The sequence below is a fragment of the Homarus americanus genome, unplaced genomic scaffold (assembly GCF_018991925.1).
Source record: "Homarus americanus isolate GMGI-L3 unplaced genomic scaffold, GMGI_Hamer_2.0 scaffold20465, whole genome shotgun sequence".
Taxonomy (NCBI): domain Eukaryota; kingdom Metazoa; phylum Arthropoda; class Malacostraca; order Decapoda; family Nephropidae; genus Homarus; species Homarus americanus.
Genome location: NW_024756914.1, coordinates 652,314 through 666,084, shown reverse-complemented (window position 1 = coordinate 666,084; position 13,771 = coordinate 652,314). Strand labels below are relative to the sequence as shown.

Sequence of the window (13,771 nt, the reverse complement as noted above, 5' to 3'; positions counted from 1 at the left end):
TCACCTAACTTACTGGACACTCAGTCACTCACCTAACTTACTAGACACTCGGTCACTCACCTAACTTACTGGACACTCGGTCACTCACCTAACTTACTAGGCACTCGGTCACTCACCTAACTTGCCGCACAGTGTGGCTGATAAAGAAATAATTTACCTATTTTCTGAAGTTTCTGGATTCACTCTTCATCTTTTCTGTGCTGAGTTTACGATGACGATGATGACGATGATGACCATGACGATGACGATGACGATGATGATAATGATGATGATGGATTTAAGTGACTTTGTAATTAAATCTGATGAGATTGAGAGAAAGTAAGAGAGAGAGGTGGATTTAGAGATACAGAGAGAGAGAGAGAGAGAGAGAGAGAGAGTGGATTTATTTTTAAAGAGAGACAGAGAGAGAGATTGAGAGAAAGTAAAAGAGAAGGGGGATTTAAAGAGATAGAGAGAGTTTGAGAGAAAGTATAAAAGTAGACATAAATTAGTGAACTTTCTCGTAATAGGAATGTTATGCTGTGTCAACACGAGGGATGACGCGTGGAGATGTGTCACCGTTATCGTGGAGATGTGTCACCGTTATCGTGGAAATGTATCACCGTTATCGTGGAGATGTGTCACCGTTATCGTGGAAATGTATCACCGTTATCGTGGAGATGTGTCACCGTTATCGTGGAGATGTGTCACCGTTATCGTGGAGATGTGTCACCGTTATCGTGGAGATGTGTTTAAGCACATGTCTGACCTTCCCAAAAACAAAACTGGGAGACACTTTCACTTTTCAGAATAAAAGGTTAAACTTTAATATGAACTTGTAGAAGTAATATGGTTTCCAGTGTGTCAAGGCGGATGTAGAGTTGAACTTGGAGATATTTTAAGCTTTCCATTGTTTCAAGGCGGATGTAGAGTTGAACTTGGAGATATTTTAAGCTTTCCATTGTGTCAAGGCGGATGTAGAGTTGAACTTGGAGATATTTTAAGCTTTCCAGTGTGTCAAGGCGGATGTAGAGTTGACCTTGGAGATATTTTAAGCTTTCCAATGAGAGATGTTGAAGCTGGGGATACATTTAGAAGAGCAGGGTAGTTCTGGGTTATAAGCTCCCTCCATCAGCAAGGGCCAGCGCTGCATTGTACTCATGTCCGGCATGTTGTCACACATCACCCGAGCCAGACTGACCTGCTGTAGCTCCCGGAGTTGATCTGGTGGGGAGAAAAAAAGGAACTTAGGGTGTTTAGTTTATTCTGGGGAGGGAAGGGGAAGTTTTAGGGGGAGAAATAGAAGCTTTGAGGGGGGAAGAGAAAGTCTTAGGGTGGGAAAGGGAACTTTTAGGTGGGAAAGGGAAGTTTTAGGGGGGAAATGGAAGTTTCATGGGGAGAAGGGGGCTGTTTTAAGGAGGGAAATGGTTTGTTCTTGGGGGAAGGGGAGACAATGGAAGAGAGAGGGAGGAGAAGAGACGATGTTCAGAAATATCTCACTGTGGAAGAGACCTTACATTATCACATGAAGTTCACGCTCATATCCTGTCTACCGTCCCATCTCCTGTCTACCGTCTCATCTGTCTACCGTCTCACCTGTCTATCATCTTACCTGTCTACCATCTTACCTGTCTACCATCTCACCTGTCTACCATCTCATCTGTCTACCGTCTCATCTGTCTACCATCTCACCTGTCTACCATCTTACCTGTTTACCATCTTACCTGTCTACCATCTCACCTGTCTACCATCTCATCTGTCTACCGTCTCACCTGTCTACCATCTTACCTGTCTACCATCTCATCTGTCTACCGTCTCACCTGTCTACCCTCTCACCTGTCTACCATCTCACCTGTCTACCATCTTACCTGTCTACCATCTCACCTGTCTACCATCTCACCTGTCTACCATCTTACCTGTCTACCATCTCACCTGTCTACCATCTCACCTGTCTACCATCTCACCTGTCTACCATCTCACCTGTCTACCATCTCATCTGTCTACCATCTCATCTGTCTACCATCTTACCTGTCTACCATCTCACCTGTCTACCATCTCACCTGTCTACCATCTCATCTGTCTACCATCTCATCTGTCTACCGTCTCATCTGTCTACCCTCTCACCTGTCTACCATCTCACCTGTCTACCATCTTACCTGTCTACCATCTCACCTGTCTACCATCTCACCTGTCTACCATCTCACCTGTCTACCATCTTACCTGTCTACCATCTCACCTGTCTACCATCTCACCTGTCTACCATCTCATCTGTCTACCATCTCATCTGTCTACCATCTCATCTATCTACCATCTTACCTGTCTACCATCTCACCTGTCTACCGTCTCACCTTTCGTAAAAGCTCCCGGTCCTTCCTTGTTCTCGAACCAGTACCTGTCACCTTTCTTCAGCCTTACAAACTGGTCAACTAGCACACACGCGAAGGTCGGCCCCACTTGGCTGCCTGGCAATGGGTTCTCTGACAGACCCCCCACGAATAGGTCAATATCTCTCACGTTCCTGTAAACAGTCGCCAAAGTGTTAATATTTAGGCGATTTTGTAAATATACGCCAAAGCTTTTATTATTTTGGCGATTTTGTAAATGTTCGCCAAAGTTTTTAATATTTTGGCGATTTTGTAAACATTCTCCATGGTTTTTTTTTTGGTGATCATGTAAACATTTACCTAAGTCTTAATATTTTGGCGATCATGTAAACATTCGCCATTTTTTTAGTCTTTTTTGTAAGCCGGGGCCTGTAACCTGTAATCTTTGATTTGTAACCTGTGAGAGATACGGAGAGAGAGAGAGAGACATACAGAGAGGGAGGGGGAGAGAGGAAGATAAATAGATATAGAGAGAGAGATAGGGGAGGGGAGATAGAAAGAGAGAGAGAGGAAGGGGGTGGGGAGAGAAAGAGATGGAGATGTGGAGATAGATAGAGAGAAAAAAGAGAGAGTTAAGAAGGAGAGAGAGATAAAAAAGAGAGCGAGATAAGGAAAGGGAGAGAGATGAAAAAGAGAGAGAAATAAAAGAAGAGAGATATATATAAAGAAAGAGATATATAAAGAAAGGGAGAGAGAGAGAGAGAGAGAGAGAGAGAGAGAGAGATACACCGATACCTACCCCGAAAAAAACACTTGTCAAACGCACTTGTAAATCCTCTTCAAGTTTTCCAGGGCATCTGAGTTCATGTCCTCAGCCAGATCATTGAAGGTTTTGACAAGACGCAAACCACAAGCTTGTCTCACCGTCACATACCCAGCCAGCCCGTGATCACGTCCGCGTTGTATGTTAATCGCTACCAAGTCCAGACCCACGTTGCCTCTCTTAAACAACTTTCCTGTAATCTTCGGAATAGTTAGTGTGTTAGAGTGTGTTTAGGGTGTTAGTGTGTGTTTAGGGTGTTAGAGTGTGTTTAGGGTGTTAGAGTGTGTTTAGGGTGTTTAGAGTGTGTTTAGGGTGTTAGAGTGTGTTTAGAACGTGTTACAGTGTGTTTAGATTGTTAGAATGTGTTTAGAGTGTTTTTAGAGTGTTAGAGTGTGTTTAGGGTGTTAGAGTGTGTTTAGAGTGCTTGAATGTGTTTAGGGTGTTAAGTGTTTTTAGAGTGTTAGAGTGTGTTTAGGGTGTTAAGTGTGTTTAGGGTGTTAAGAGCAAACATAGGGTGTTTAGAGTGTGTTTAGGGTGTTAGTGTGTTAGAGTATGTTGTTGTTAGAGAGAGAAAGAGAAAGATAGAAATTCCTTACACACACACACACACACCAAGACTCACCTCCCTGGAGAAGACATGGTCCACTTCGCTAGCGCTGCCCAACATACCGCCTTTCATCAACGCCAGAGTGGCCCCAGGTCTGTAAGACTCGAACGGTGAGAAAATGAAGCTGTTGATCCCTGCTGCTGATTTCTCCCCGTTGTCTAGCACTCGTAGTAAGGAACTCTGTTGGGACAAGGGATAGTTGTAGGTGGTGGTAGGTGATAGTTGTAGGTGGTGATAGTGGTAGGTGGTGGTAGGTGATAGTTGTAAGTGGTGGTAGGTGATAGTTGTAGGTGTTGGTAGGTGATAGTGGTACTTCCTTGTAGGTGATGGTAGTGTTAGTTGTTGAGGGAAGTGATTGTGGTGGTTGATGGTGTAAATAGTAGTGGTGGTTGATGGATCCCCTCGACCCCCCCACACACACACTCTCCCCACACACACCCCCTCCCACACACACCCTCCCCCACACTCCTTCCCACACACACCCTCCCACACACACCCTCCCCCACACACCCCCACACACTCTTACCCACACGCACCCTTGCACACTCCACACACACCCCCACACACTCTTACCCACACACACACCCTTGCACACTCCACACACACCCCCACACACTCCCCGACACAAGCGCACCAACATGTACAGTTATCATGCTGTGGCCGAAGCGGTAGACGGCAGCTGCAAACTCATTAGCTATGCTCGGGGGAATGGCTGGGTCGTAGTCCGTGCTGTAGCGACCTCCTGTCCCCGGCATCAGCCCGAGACCTTCCATCAGTCGTCGACCTGAAGAGGAGGGGAGCGAGAGTTAGTAAGCTGCTGTGGTCTCGGTACACAAAGACGTAAGGAAGCCTGTACTCTCTCTCTCTCACGCACCTAAAACACCACAAATGAACTCCTTATAAGCAACGTTTTGTATCATGGCCACGTTGATCCGTCTGGCCTCCTGATATAACTTCTCGTCGTCCCAGGAAGGGTTGAGAGCCTTCAGCTGCCTGGCCAGGTTGTTGTGTTGCCTCGCCCACAGTGTAGTCATCAACATTAACATCATCTGCTCGTTCACTCGGAAGTCACCTGCAACAGCCAGCATCCAGGTGATTAGATTAGGTTAGGTTAGGTTTGGTTAGGTTAGGTTAGGTTAGGTTTATCAGATTAATTACATCAGAAGCTTTATGACACAAAAATTATTAGAGTTATATCTGAGTTACTTAGCGTGAGGTGGGGAGGAGGGAGAAGGGGGATATAGAGACAAAAAACAGAACATTGGAAGTGGAGGAGGAGAGATAAAGGAAGATAAAGACAGAGAGATAAAGAGGGGACAGACAGAATATAAGTAGATAAACGTTAGAATTAACCAGAAATAGAAGAAAAGAGAGAAAGAGAAAGAAGAATAAGACAACAAAACAGAGAGAGAGAGAGAGAGAGAAAGAGTGAGAGACTCTTACCTGACTTGAAACAAAATTCTTTCTTATCGAAGTTTTCCTTAACGTTACAACCATCGTGGAGGTTCTTGGAGGCAGGTAACATCTCCTCACCCTTCTTCGTGACCTGTGGAGGAGGAGAAGTAGGAGGAGTAGTAGGGAGGAGTGGGAGGAGGAGGAGTGAGAAGGAGGAGTAGTGGTGAGGACGAGTCGTGGGGAGGAGGGGAGGGATGAGGAGTAGTAGTGGGGAGGAGTTGAAAAGGGGAGGTAAGAGGGCTCTCTCTCTCTCTCTCTCTCTCTCTCTCTCTCTCTCTCTCTCTCTCTCTCACCTGAGTATCCAGCAGACCGTCTCGGCCAACTCTCAGTTCCTTGGCCAACTTCTTGGTGCTGCCGTACACAGCTGAACCGTCTATGTAACCCGTCGCTGTGTTCAGCTGCTCCCGGGGGCCTGGGGATACACATGGCAAAAGATGACCAGAGAGACAGAACGATGTACAAGAGATACGGAGAGTGACAGACACAGACAGACAGAGAGACAGGCAGAGAAAGAGAGAGAGAAAGGCAGACAGACATACATAGACAGAAAGATAGAGAGACAGTCAAAAAGACAGAGAGAAAGACAAACAGAAAGACAAGTTTAAACTAAAAGCATAAAACTCCCTTCAACGTCCCGTCGCTAGGAAGTCCATAATTTTCATCTGGAAGTCGAACTGAGGAAAATTAGGAATGCCATTCATTCACCTCAACCACTACACGTGAAGACCTTGGTGAACTGAACCCAGGACGAGGTGAACCAGAAGACGTGGGTACATACCAAAGCTACAGGAGTGCGCAGGGCTGGAGCGGACTAAGTTGAGGCAGGATATACCGTAAGCAGGATAGAACTCGTCGTCAGGAGGGATGAAGATGGGAGCGCATTCTGGATGTTTTAACTCCGGTTTGCTGAGCACCGAAGGTAAACAACACGGAATCAGACTACCACCCACCCCTGCAGTGAACCAACCACACGTAACGTCATACATACAGTGTTTTTTGTACCTTGGATTAAATTGATTACTGTATATGGAAGGTTGAAGGTGGTATCATACTCATTATACTTACAGTGCTCACTATCACAAATATACATCATGCTCATTATATTTACAGTGCACACCATCACAACTTTACACCATATGCATTATACTTACAGTGTTCACTATCAACTATAAACCATATTCATTATAACCCACAAGATTATATTTGACCTTCAGTGACCCGGATAAAGGTCAAGAGGCAGCGCAGAGGTCACGAGCAATAACTGACCTCTGGAGGTGGGTGTGGCGGTGAGGTCATGGTCAAGGAATTGGCCAAAGGTCATGTGTAGGATGGAGAAGCAGGCAGACTGGTTATTCTTATTGATGTTGATGGAGTTACTGACGTGCCGAGGGTTAGGTAACTCCTCCCCGTCCACTGCTCGCTTCATAGCCGACACTCCTGAGGAACAGTACACGTCACTCATCACCCACTGATTTACAACCGTTACAACATCATGCCACTTATAATACAACAGCTACTAAGTCACGTTACTCATAACCCACAGAATTACAATCGTTACTACGTCATGTCACTCATAATACAACAGTTACTAAGTCACGTTACTCATGTCATGCTAGTCATGGTGATGGGAATTAAACAAAAAATAGTAATTTAATGTTTCTAAACAGGTAGATAATGCTCTCTCTCTCTCTCTCTCTCTCTCTCTCTCTCTCTCTCACACACACACACCGTCGTCTTACCGTCGCCATAAACTGCAGGCAACAACCTCCTGAAGGGGGTGAAGGAGGCGCCCCAGGTTGGGTTCTTGAGGTTGTTACAGGTGCCATCGGAGGTTCTGTAGGGGGCGTCTATATCACAGCTGCTGGGCTTGAGGTGCTTCAGTTCTTCCTCGCACTCCTTCAGGCTGCCGAGCCTCACCATGTCTACACTGGTCTTGTTCTCAAGCATGTTGACTCTGTGTTATATGTTTACATCAGTTTGCATCTATCTTACTTAACATAACCTAACCTAACCTAACCTTCCATCAGTTTGAGCCTAACTTACCTAACCTAACTTAACCAAACTAAACCTTATTTAATCTAAGTTAACTTTAACTTAAACAAAGTAACCTGATCTAATGTACAGTAGCTGAACTTTACCCGAACATACAGAATCATAGACAGACAAACAGACAGACGGGCAGACAGTGAGTAGATAACTTATCGGTAGTAAAAAATACGAAGTGGAAAACTACGATGAATTATTTACAGTAGAAACAGGTTTGTGGGTTGACTTTCTTTTGTAGACGATCATCCATTACTCACTTAGACTTGATCTTAATGGTAGTGAGGCTAGCGATGTGACCAAACCGGGAGAGATTTCTAACTAGTTCGTTGGAGAAATGAAAGAGTTTATCTTGCTTCCACGAAGGATCGAGTTTGTCCACGGTAATGTTGTTGCTGTATAACCTCATCTCCAACTCATCTATCAGTGACATCGCTTGCACGCCCTCCTTGAACGCCTCTCTGTCAGGGTAAATATATGGGTCGTATATGCATTTATAAGAGTTATTCAGTTTATTAATATTTCTATTTGTTCTTACAGTTATTGTGCAGGATGAGAAAGGCTACGTTATAAGGCTATGGGAGGAAAATAGTACTTGATACTGAATACACTTATAGACAAAACACTTTGTTTAAGACGGTGAGTAGACTGATTACTGTGTACGTATGTCAGATGGATTGATTACTGTCTCATTAGGTAATTAGACAGGAACCTTGCTGGGTACTTAAAGGTTATATCCGTGTGTTGTTCCGCAGAGTACTCGTGTGTTGTTTAGAAGGTGAAGAGAAGGGAAGGTGTGTGTGGTGAGGAGGAGAGTGTGGAAGTATTTTATGCTAAATTGAGAAGGCTGGGAACATCTGATGAGAGTGTGAAGGGCGTGTTGTGAGGTACTGGGCTAAAATAAATTATGTTATGCTGAATGTGGCTGACAGGATGTGTGGCTGGATGAAGGCCCAGCAGACATGCAGTAACATGATGAACTACACAGGGTGATAAAGGAGAAAAGAAGATTGTATAAGTCTTAGGAGGTAATAATGAGAAGTATCTGGAGGCCAAGAACAGGGCCAGAAGAAAGATCAATAAAGTTAAGAAACATGAGCAGGACACATTCGTGGGTAGAAACAAGGCAGTTGTTGTTGAGCAGTGTGTGTGTGTGAGAAGTGACCTTGGTAAAGTGGTTATTGATAATGAAAAAGAATGCGGCGAAAAGAAAAGTATTGATTAACTGGCGTGAGTGAGAGATCCTTGGTGGAAAATGGGAAAATAGCCTCTGTTGGGTGTGAGAAAGGTGTTGACAGCAACTCAATAATGTGTAATGAGCGTGGAAGGTGGGTACTCAAGAGGTTCAGTGGAGTAGATGGTAGACTGCAGAATGTTACTAACGAAGTGTTCTCTGTGCGCAGATAATCAGGTAGCCTTACTATAGTTGCAGAAACTCGATACAGTAGTGGGGACATATGCCTGGACTGTGCCGATGAGTTTTGTTGCCTGGATGACTTGATCAGTGCTGGAGTGGGTACTGAAGATTACTTAGTTGTAAGAGTTAGAAGTGCCTGGAGAAAGTTGCTGCCTTTATTAAAGGCAGGAGGACCTTCCCTCCAGGTGAACGGAAAAATATATACAACTGGTGTGAGAAGAGTGGGTGGTGAATGGCAGTGAAACAAGAGCTGCTAAAGAGGACAACTATGCAGACTTGAGTGATCTGATATTAGAAAAGTTAAGTGGACGTGCAATGTAACAATAACAGATGATAGGATAGGAAACACTGTTCAGAGCTAAGAGGGCAGCTGGGCATTGAGAGTAATGACCAAAGTTTGGCATAGAGGTAGACTGAAATGGTTCAGACATGTGGAGGGAATGGAGGAGACCATCTGGGTCAAGAGATTCATGATTCTAAATGTAGAGGGTGTGTGGGGGGGGGGAGAGAAGATTTAGGAGAAAGCCAAAACTTACATGGGGAAAGGTTATAAGAAATGGCCTCTGTAGGAGATCCGACAGTATGTAGAGCAGCCGTAAGGTAACCCCGGCTAACGTAGGTATGTGTGGGAAACTATAATGATGACCTATTAAACTTTGCGTGAATTTGCTTTGACAGACAACAAAAAGAGATTAACTCACGTTATTATGTCTGGTGTGACGTCCAAGAACTCCTGGGGTGTTCTGTCCCAGCTGTACGGGTCACCTGGCGCAAAGGTGGATCTGTCTGACACCTGCAGTCCCCCTCCATCACCCCCACCACTCCACCGCTGCTGGAACCACACATTGTCTGGGGGAATTATCAGTGAGAGGTCAAGGATTATCCTGAGAGGTTAAGGGTTATACTAAGAGGTTAAGGGTTATACACAAGGATTAAAAGGTCATGCTCATACTAGTGTAGTACAGTAGAACACACACACACCATGTCTAGGGAAGGGAAGGTCGAGGATAATCTCTAAGCTGGCGTCGAGGGGCACCTGAGCGGTGTGATGATGAGGCATCCTTAAGTACAGAGGTGTTCCGTCCTCACAGGTGGCCTGAGGATCAATAGGCACCTCGTCACCCAGCGTCACCGTCACCATCACCATCAGCATCACCATCCTAGAGTGCTTGGTGATGCTACTCATATCCCTGGAAGGTTAATTGTCATTATTATGGCTTATGTAGGCTCACCATACTCCACACTATCCTTCACAACCCTCACTAGGAAACCACGACTCACAACAGTAGTACTCACAACAGTAGTACTCGCAACAGTAGTGCTCACAACAGTAGTACTCACTACAGTAGTACTCACAACAATATGAACACTGTCTAACCTCAGTCCTGCCAACACTTGCCCGTAACAGGAGCGGTAACAGGTGTGCATTCAACAGGTGTTCAGGAGGGGGGGGGGCAATGACCCGGTGACAGGTGTTCCCTCCCTCCCCACCTGTTGGAAGCCGCATCTGTCTCATTGATTTCCTGGCATTGTTCTTCCTTTGACACAGATGGACAGACAGACTCTCTCTCTCTCTCTCTCTCTCTCTCTCTCTCTCTCTCTCTCTCTCTCTCTCTCCTACTCCACATACCAAGAAGAGCTCGGTACACTCACCTTCTCACCTCTCTCTGTTCCTCACCATAACCTCATCTCTCAGTATGGGACGAGACTACCACATCATCCTCACCACCGTCTCCCGCTGCCACCTAAGATCCCTCGTCCATGATTTCCTTTTAGGACACACACACACACACACACACCGCACACACACACACACACACACACACCGCACACACACACACACACACACACACACACACACACACACACACACACACACACACACAAATTCAGCCCATAAGAGCCCGCACTGATAGATATAAGAATAACACCATCCCATCTATTGTTAAAATAATACACAGCTCCTAATTTATGTACTGTACAGCCCTGTAAATGTATTGAACGTATATAATTATGTCTAAATCACATGTAAATTTGTATATTTTCAGCCACCGGCTGCAACTCTATTAAGAAACCGTTTATTATTATTATTATTATTATTATTATTATTATTATTATTATTATTATTATTATTATTATTATTATTATTATTATTATTACTATTACTATTACTATTACTATTACTATTACTATTACTATTATTATTATTATTATTATTATTATTATTATTACTATTACTATTACTATTACTATTACTATTACTATTACTATTACTATTACTATTACTATTACTATTACTATTATTATTACATACAAAAACACACGTATGTACATATAAATACACACAAATAACACATGAATACACACATTGACACATATGCATACACACACAATGGTTGCCCCTCTTGTTCGAGGATGGCCGGCCCAAGGGCCACCTAGGCGTGAATTTGTTTAAGGTGTAGAAGATGTTGCCAACACAACAATCACACCCTAAGTTAACGAGCTGTATGACTCAGTGCAAAGAATAACCGAAGAAGAATGGACAAGTCACCAACTGCACAGGCTAACCATTACCACAGAACACGATGTTAACACTACAACGCTCAGTGCAAAACTAACATTAAGTTCATCCGTAACATGAGTGTGTGTGTGCGTGAGAGAGAGAGAGACTTTTCATTACCCTAATTCAATAATTCAATCGCTGTGCTAAATATGATAGCGGACACGGAGACAGGGGGAGGGAAAGAGGGATGTGTAGAGAGAGAATAAATGAATTGATATAAGAAAATGGAATGAAAAAGAAGAATAGATAAACTCTGAAGAAAAACAACAGAGGGAGAGTAAGTAAATAAACAATAATAGAGAATTAAAAGTTCATCTGACCTCCTCAAGACCTATGGAGGGGTGGGGGGAGAGGGAGGCAGATATATTGAGTGGAACAACCTCTGCCACGTCACCTATTCACAAACGATGCCATTTGTGTCGCGTTTACGTTGAATTTGTAGAACTCTATCATTGTCGACGTACGTGACGATTGCACACACACACACACACACACACACACACACACACACACACACACCACACACACACACACACACACCACACGCACACACTCACACATGTGCATGAACACACGGCGCCAGCAATACACTTCAATTTCTCCACAAGAGTTTACTATACCATTACCTCCTAATATGATAAAGTGTGACATTTCCGACACACCAACCGACCCGATCCGACCCATTCACAACACACCTGCATAAGAGCATAGAAACATAAGAAAATAAGGAGTCTGCAATAGGCCGGTTGGCAGCTCCTGTCGAGAGTTACTACCACTCTCTATCATCCATGAATCTATCCAGCCTCCTTTTGAAACTCTCCAGAGTTCCCGCACTTACTACAAAGTTGGTAAGCTTGTTCAACTCGTCCACCACCCTATTTGTGAACCAGTTCCTTCCTATCTCCCTCCTAAACCTAAACTTATCCAACTTCAATCCATTGCTCCGAGTCCTATCCTGCTCGGATATCATAAGAACTTTATCCATATCCCCTTTGATTCCTTTCACCCACTTAAATACTTCTATCATATCTCCCCGTACTCTTCGTCTTTCTAGGGAATGCAAGTTTAGTTTCTTTAACCTATCCTGATATGGAAGGTTTCTAAGTCCCGGAATCATTTTCGTCATTCTTCTCTGCACCGACTCTAGTGAATTTATATCCATTCTATAATAAGGGCACCAGAACTGAACTGCATAATCGAGGTGCAGCCTGACTAGCGTAAGATATAGTTGCAATAAGACCTCTGCACTCTTATTACTTACACTTCTAGATATAAAACCCAATACTCTGTTTGCCTTATTTCGAACATTAGCGCACTGTTTTCTAGGCTGTATACATTGACAGTATTTGTTCTTCCAATATTAAGTACGCTGCACTTACTGGTGTTGAATTTCATTTGCCATTTTTCAGACCACCCCTGCAGTTTATTTAGATCCTTCTGTAATGCATTTGCATCCTGCTCTGAATTAATCTGAAGCCCTATTTTGGTGTCATCCGCAAACTTGCTTATGTCACTGCTGATCCCAGTATCTAGATCGTTTATGTAGATTATGAACAAGAGTGGGCCTAGTACTGACCCCTGGGGAACCCCACTGGTTACACGGCCCCACTCAGATTTAACACCATCTACGCTGACACGCTCTGAGAAATTCGTGAAGTACTGTCCTACAACTACCTCCACTACCACCACCACCACCATTACCATCCCCACCACTACCACCTCTACTACCACCACTACCACCCCCACTAACCCCATCCACACCACTACCACCTCTACTAACACTACCACCCCCACTACCATTATTACCGCCACCACCTCTGCCGGGTAAGACACACTTCCTCGCCTCTGCTGGAAGGTTTCAGGGTCGGGTTACCGAGAAAATAATCTTAGTGCTAAGTCCAGGTCAGGTTTCCTCGAATATCAGATGGTGATGGTAGTAGTAGTAGTAATGGTGATAGTAGTGGTGATGGTGGTAATTGTATTGGCGGTAATTGTGGTGGTTGTATTGGTGGTAATGGTGGTAGTGGTGATGATCAGGAGTGTCAGGTAATGCTGGTGTCAGGGGTGTCAGAGGATGTCAGGGAATGATGGTGTCAGGTGGCGTCAGGGAATGATGGTGTCAGGTGTTGTCAGGGGTTGTCAGGTAATGATGGTTATGTTAGGTGTCAGGGGGTGAACAAGTACAAGCTAAAGTATTAACAGGTTTTCATTACTACAATTCACACAAACTTTACTTAATCAACTTAAACTAACTTAATGTAACCTAACTCATCCCATCTTCATTCACCTCACCTCACCCCAGATCTTCACCTCACCTCTCCTCACCATACCTCACCCCAGATCTTCACCTCACCCCTCCTCACCCCACCTCACCCCAGATCATCACACGGTGGTCGTCACGCTGAAGCCAGACAAGTGGGAGCGACTGACCCTCTCCTCTTTCTTGATACTCACGGGACTCACCTTCTCCTGCCCCTCTTGCCTCTCTCCTGCCCCTCTCTGTCCCTCTCCTGCCTCTCTCCTACCCCTCTCCTGCCGCTCCCCTACCCCTCTCTGTCCC

General features: G+C 44.5%; 1 protein-coding gene across 4 annotated transcripts; it reads right to left on the bottom strand.

Annotated features, from left to right (window-relative positions):
* Positions 1-402: 402 nt before the first annotated feature.
* LOC121857193 (peroxidase-like) lies at positions 403-11,255 on the bottom strand. 4 transcript variants are annotated; one of them, XM_042353128.1, is made up of 15 exons: positions 11,223-11,255; positions 9,630-9,838; positions 9,350-9,497; positions 7,492-7,692; positions 6,928-7,142; positions 6,455-6,625; positions 5,967-6,140; positions 5,482-5,600; positions 5,177-5,279; positions 4,608-4,805; positions 4,378-4,517; positions 3,749-3,913; positions 3,130-3,326; positions 2,328-2,497; positions 403-1,203 (listed from the first exon to the last, which is right to left on the bottom strand). In XM_042353128.1, exons 2-15 carry the CDS (start codon positions 9,832-9,834, stop codon positions 1,031-1,033), a joined length of 2,379 nt encoding a protein of 792 aa, XP_042209062.1. In that variant the 5' UTR covers positions 9,835-9,838; positions 11,223-11,255; the 3' UTR covers positions 403-1,030. The 4 variants fall into 4 exon arrangements, with proteins under 4 accessions (XP_042209062.1, XP_042209064.1, XP_042209061.1 ...); XM_042353130.1 differs by having other exon boundaries at positions 11,217-11,235; XM_042353127.1 differs by lacking the exon at positions 11,223-11,255 and adding an exon at positions 9,945-10,027.
* Positions 11,256-13,771: the final 2,516 nt, after the last annotated feature.

Coding starts and splice junctions, on each gene's coding strand:
- LOC121857193 (XM_042353128.1), bottom strand. CDS start 9,834: ATGAGTAGCATCACCAAGCACTCTAGGATGGTGATGCTGATGGTGATG. Junction 6,141..6,454: donor CGCCACACCCACCTCCAGAG/GTCAGTTATTGC, acceptor GGTTCACTGCAG/GGGTGGGTGGTAGTCTGATT. Junction 3,327..3,748: donor ACCATGTCTTCTCCAGGGAG/GTGAGTCTTGGT, acceptor ACTATTCCGAAG/ATTACAGGAAAGTTGTTTAA.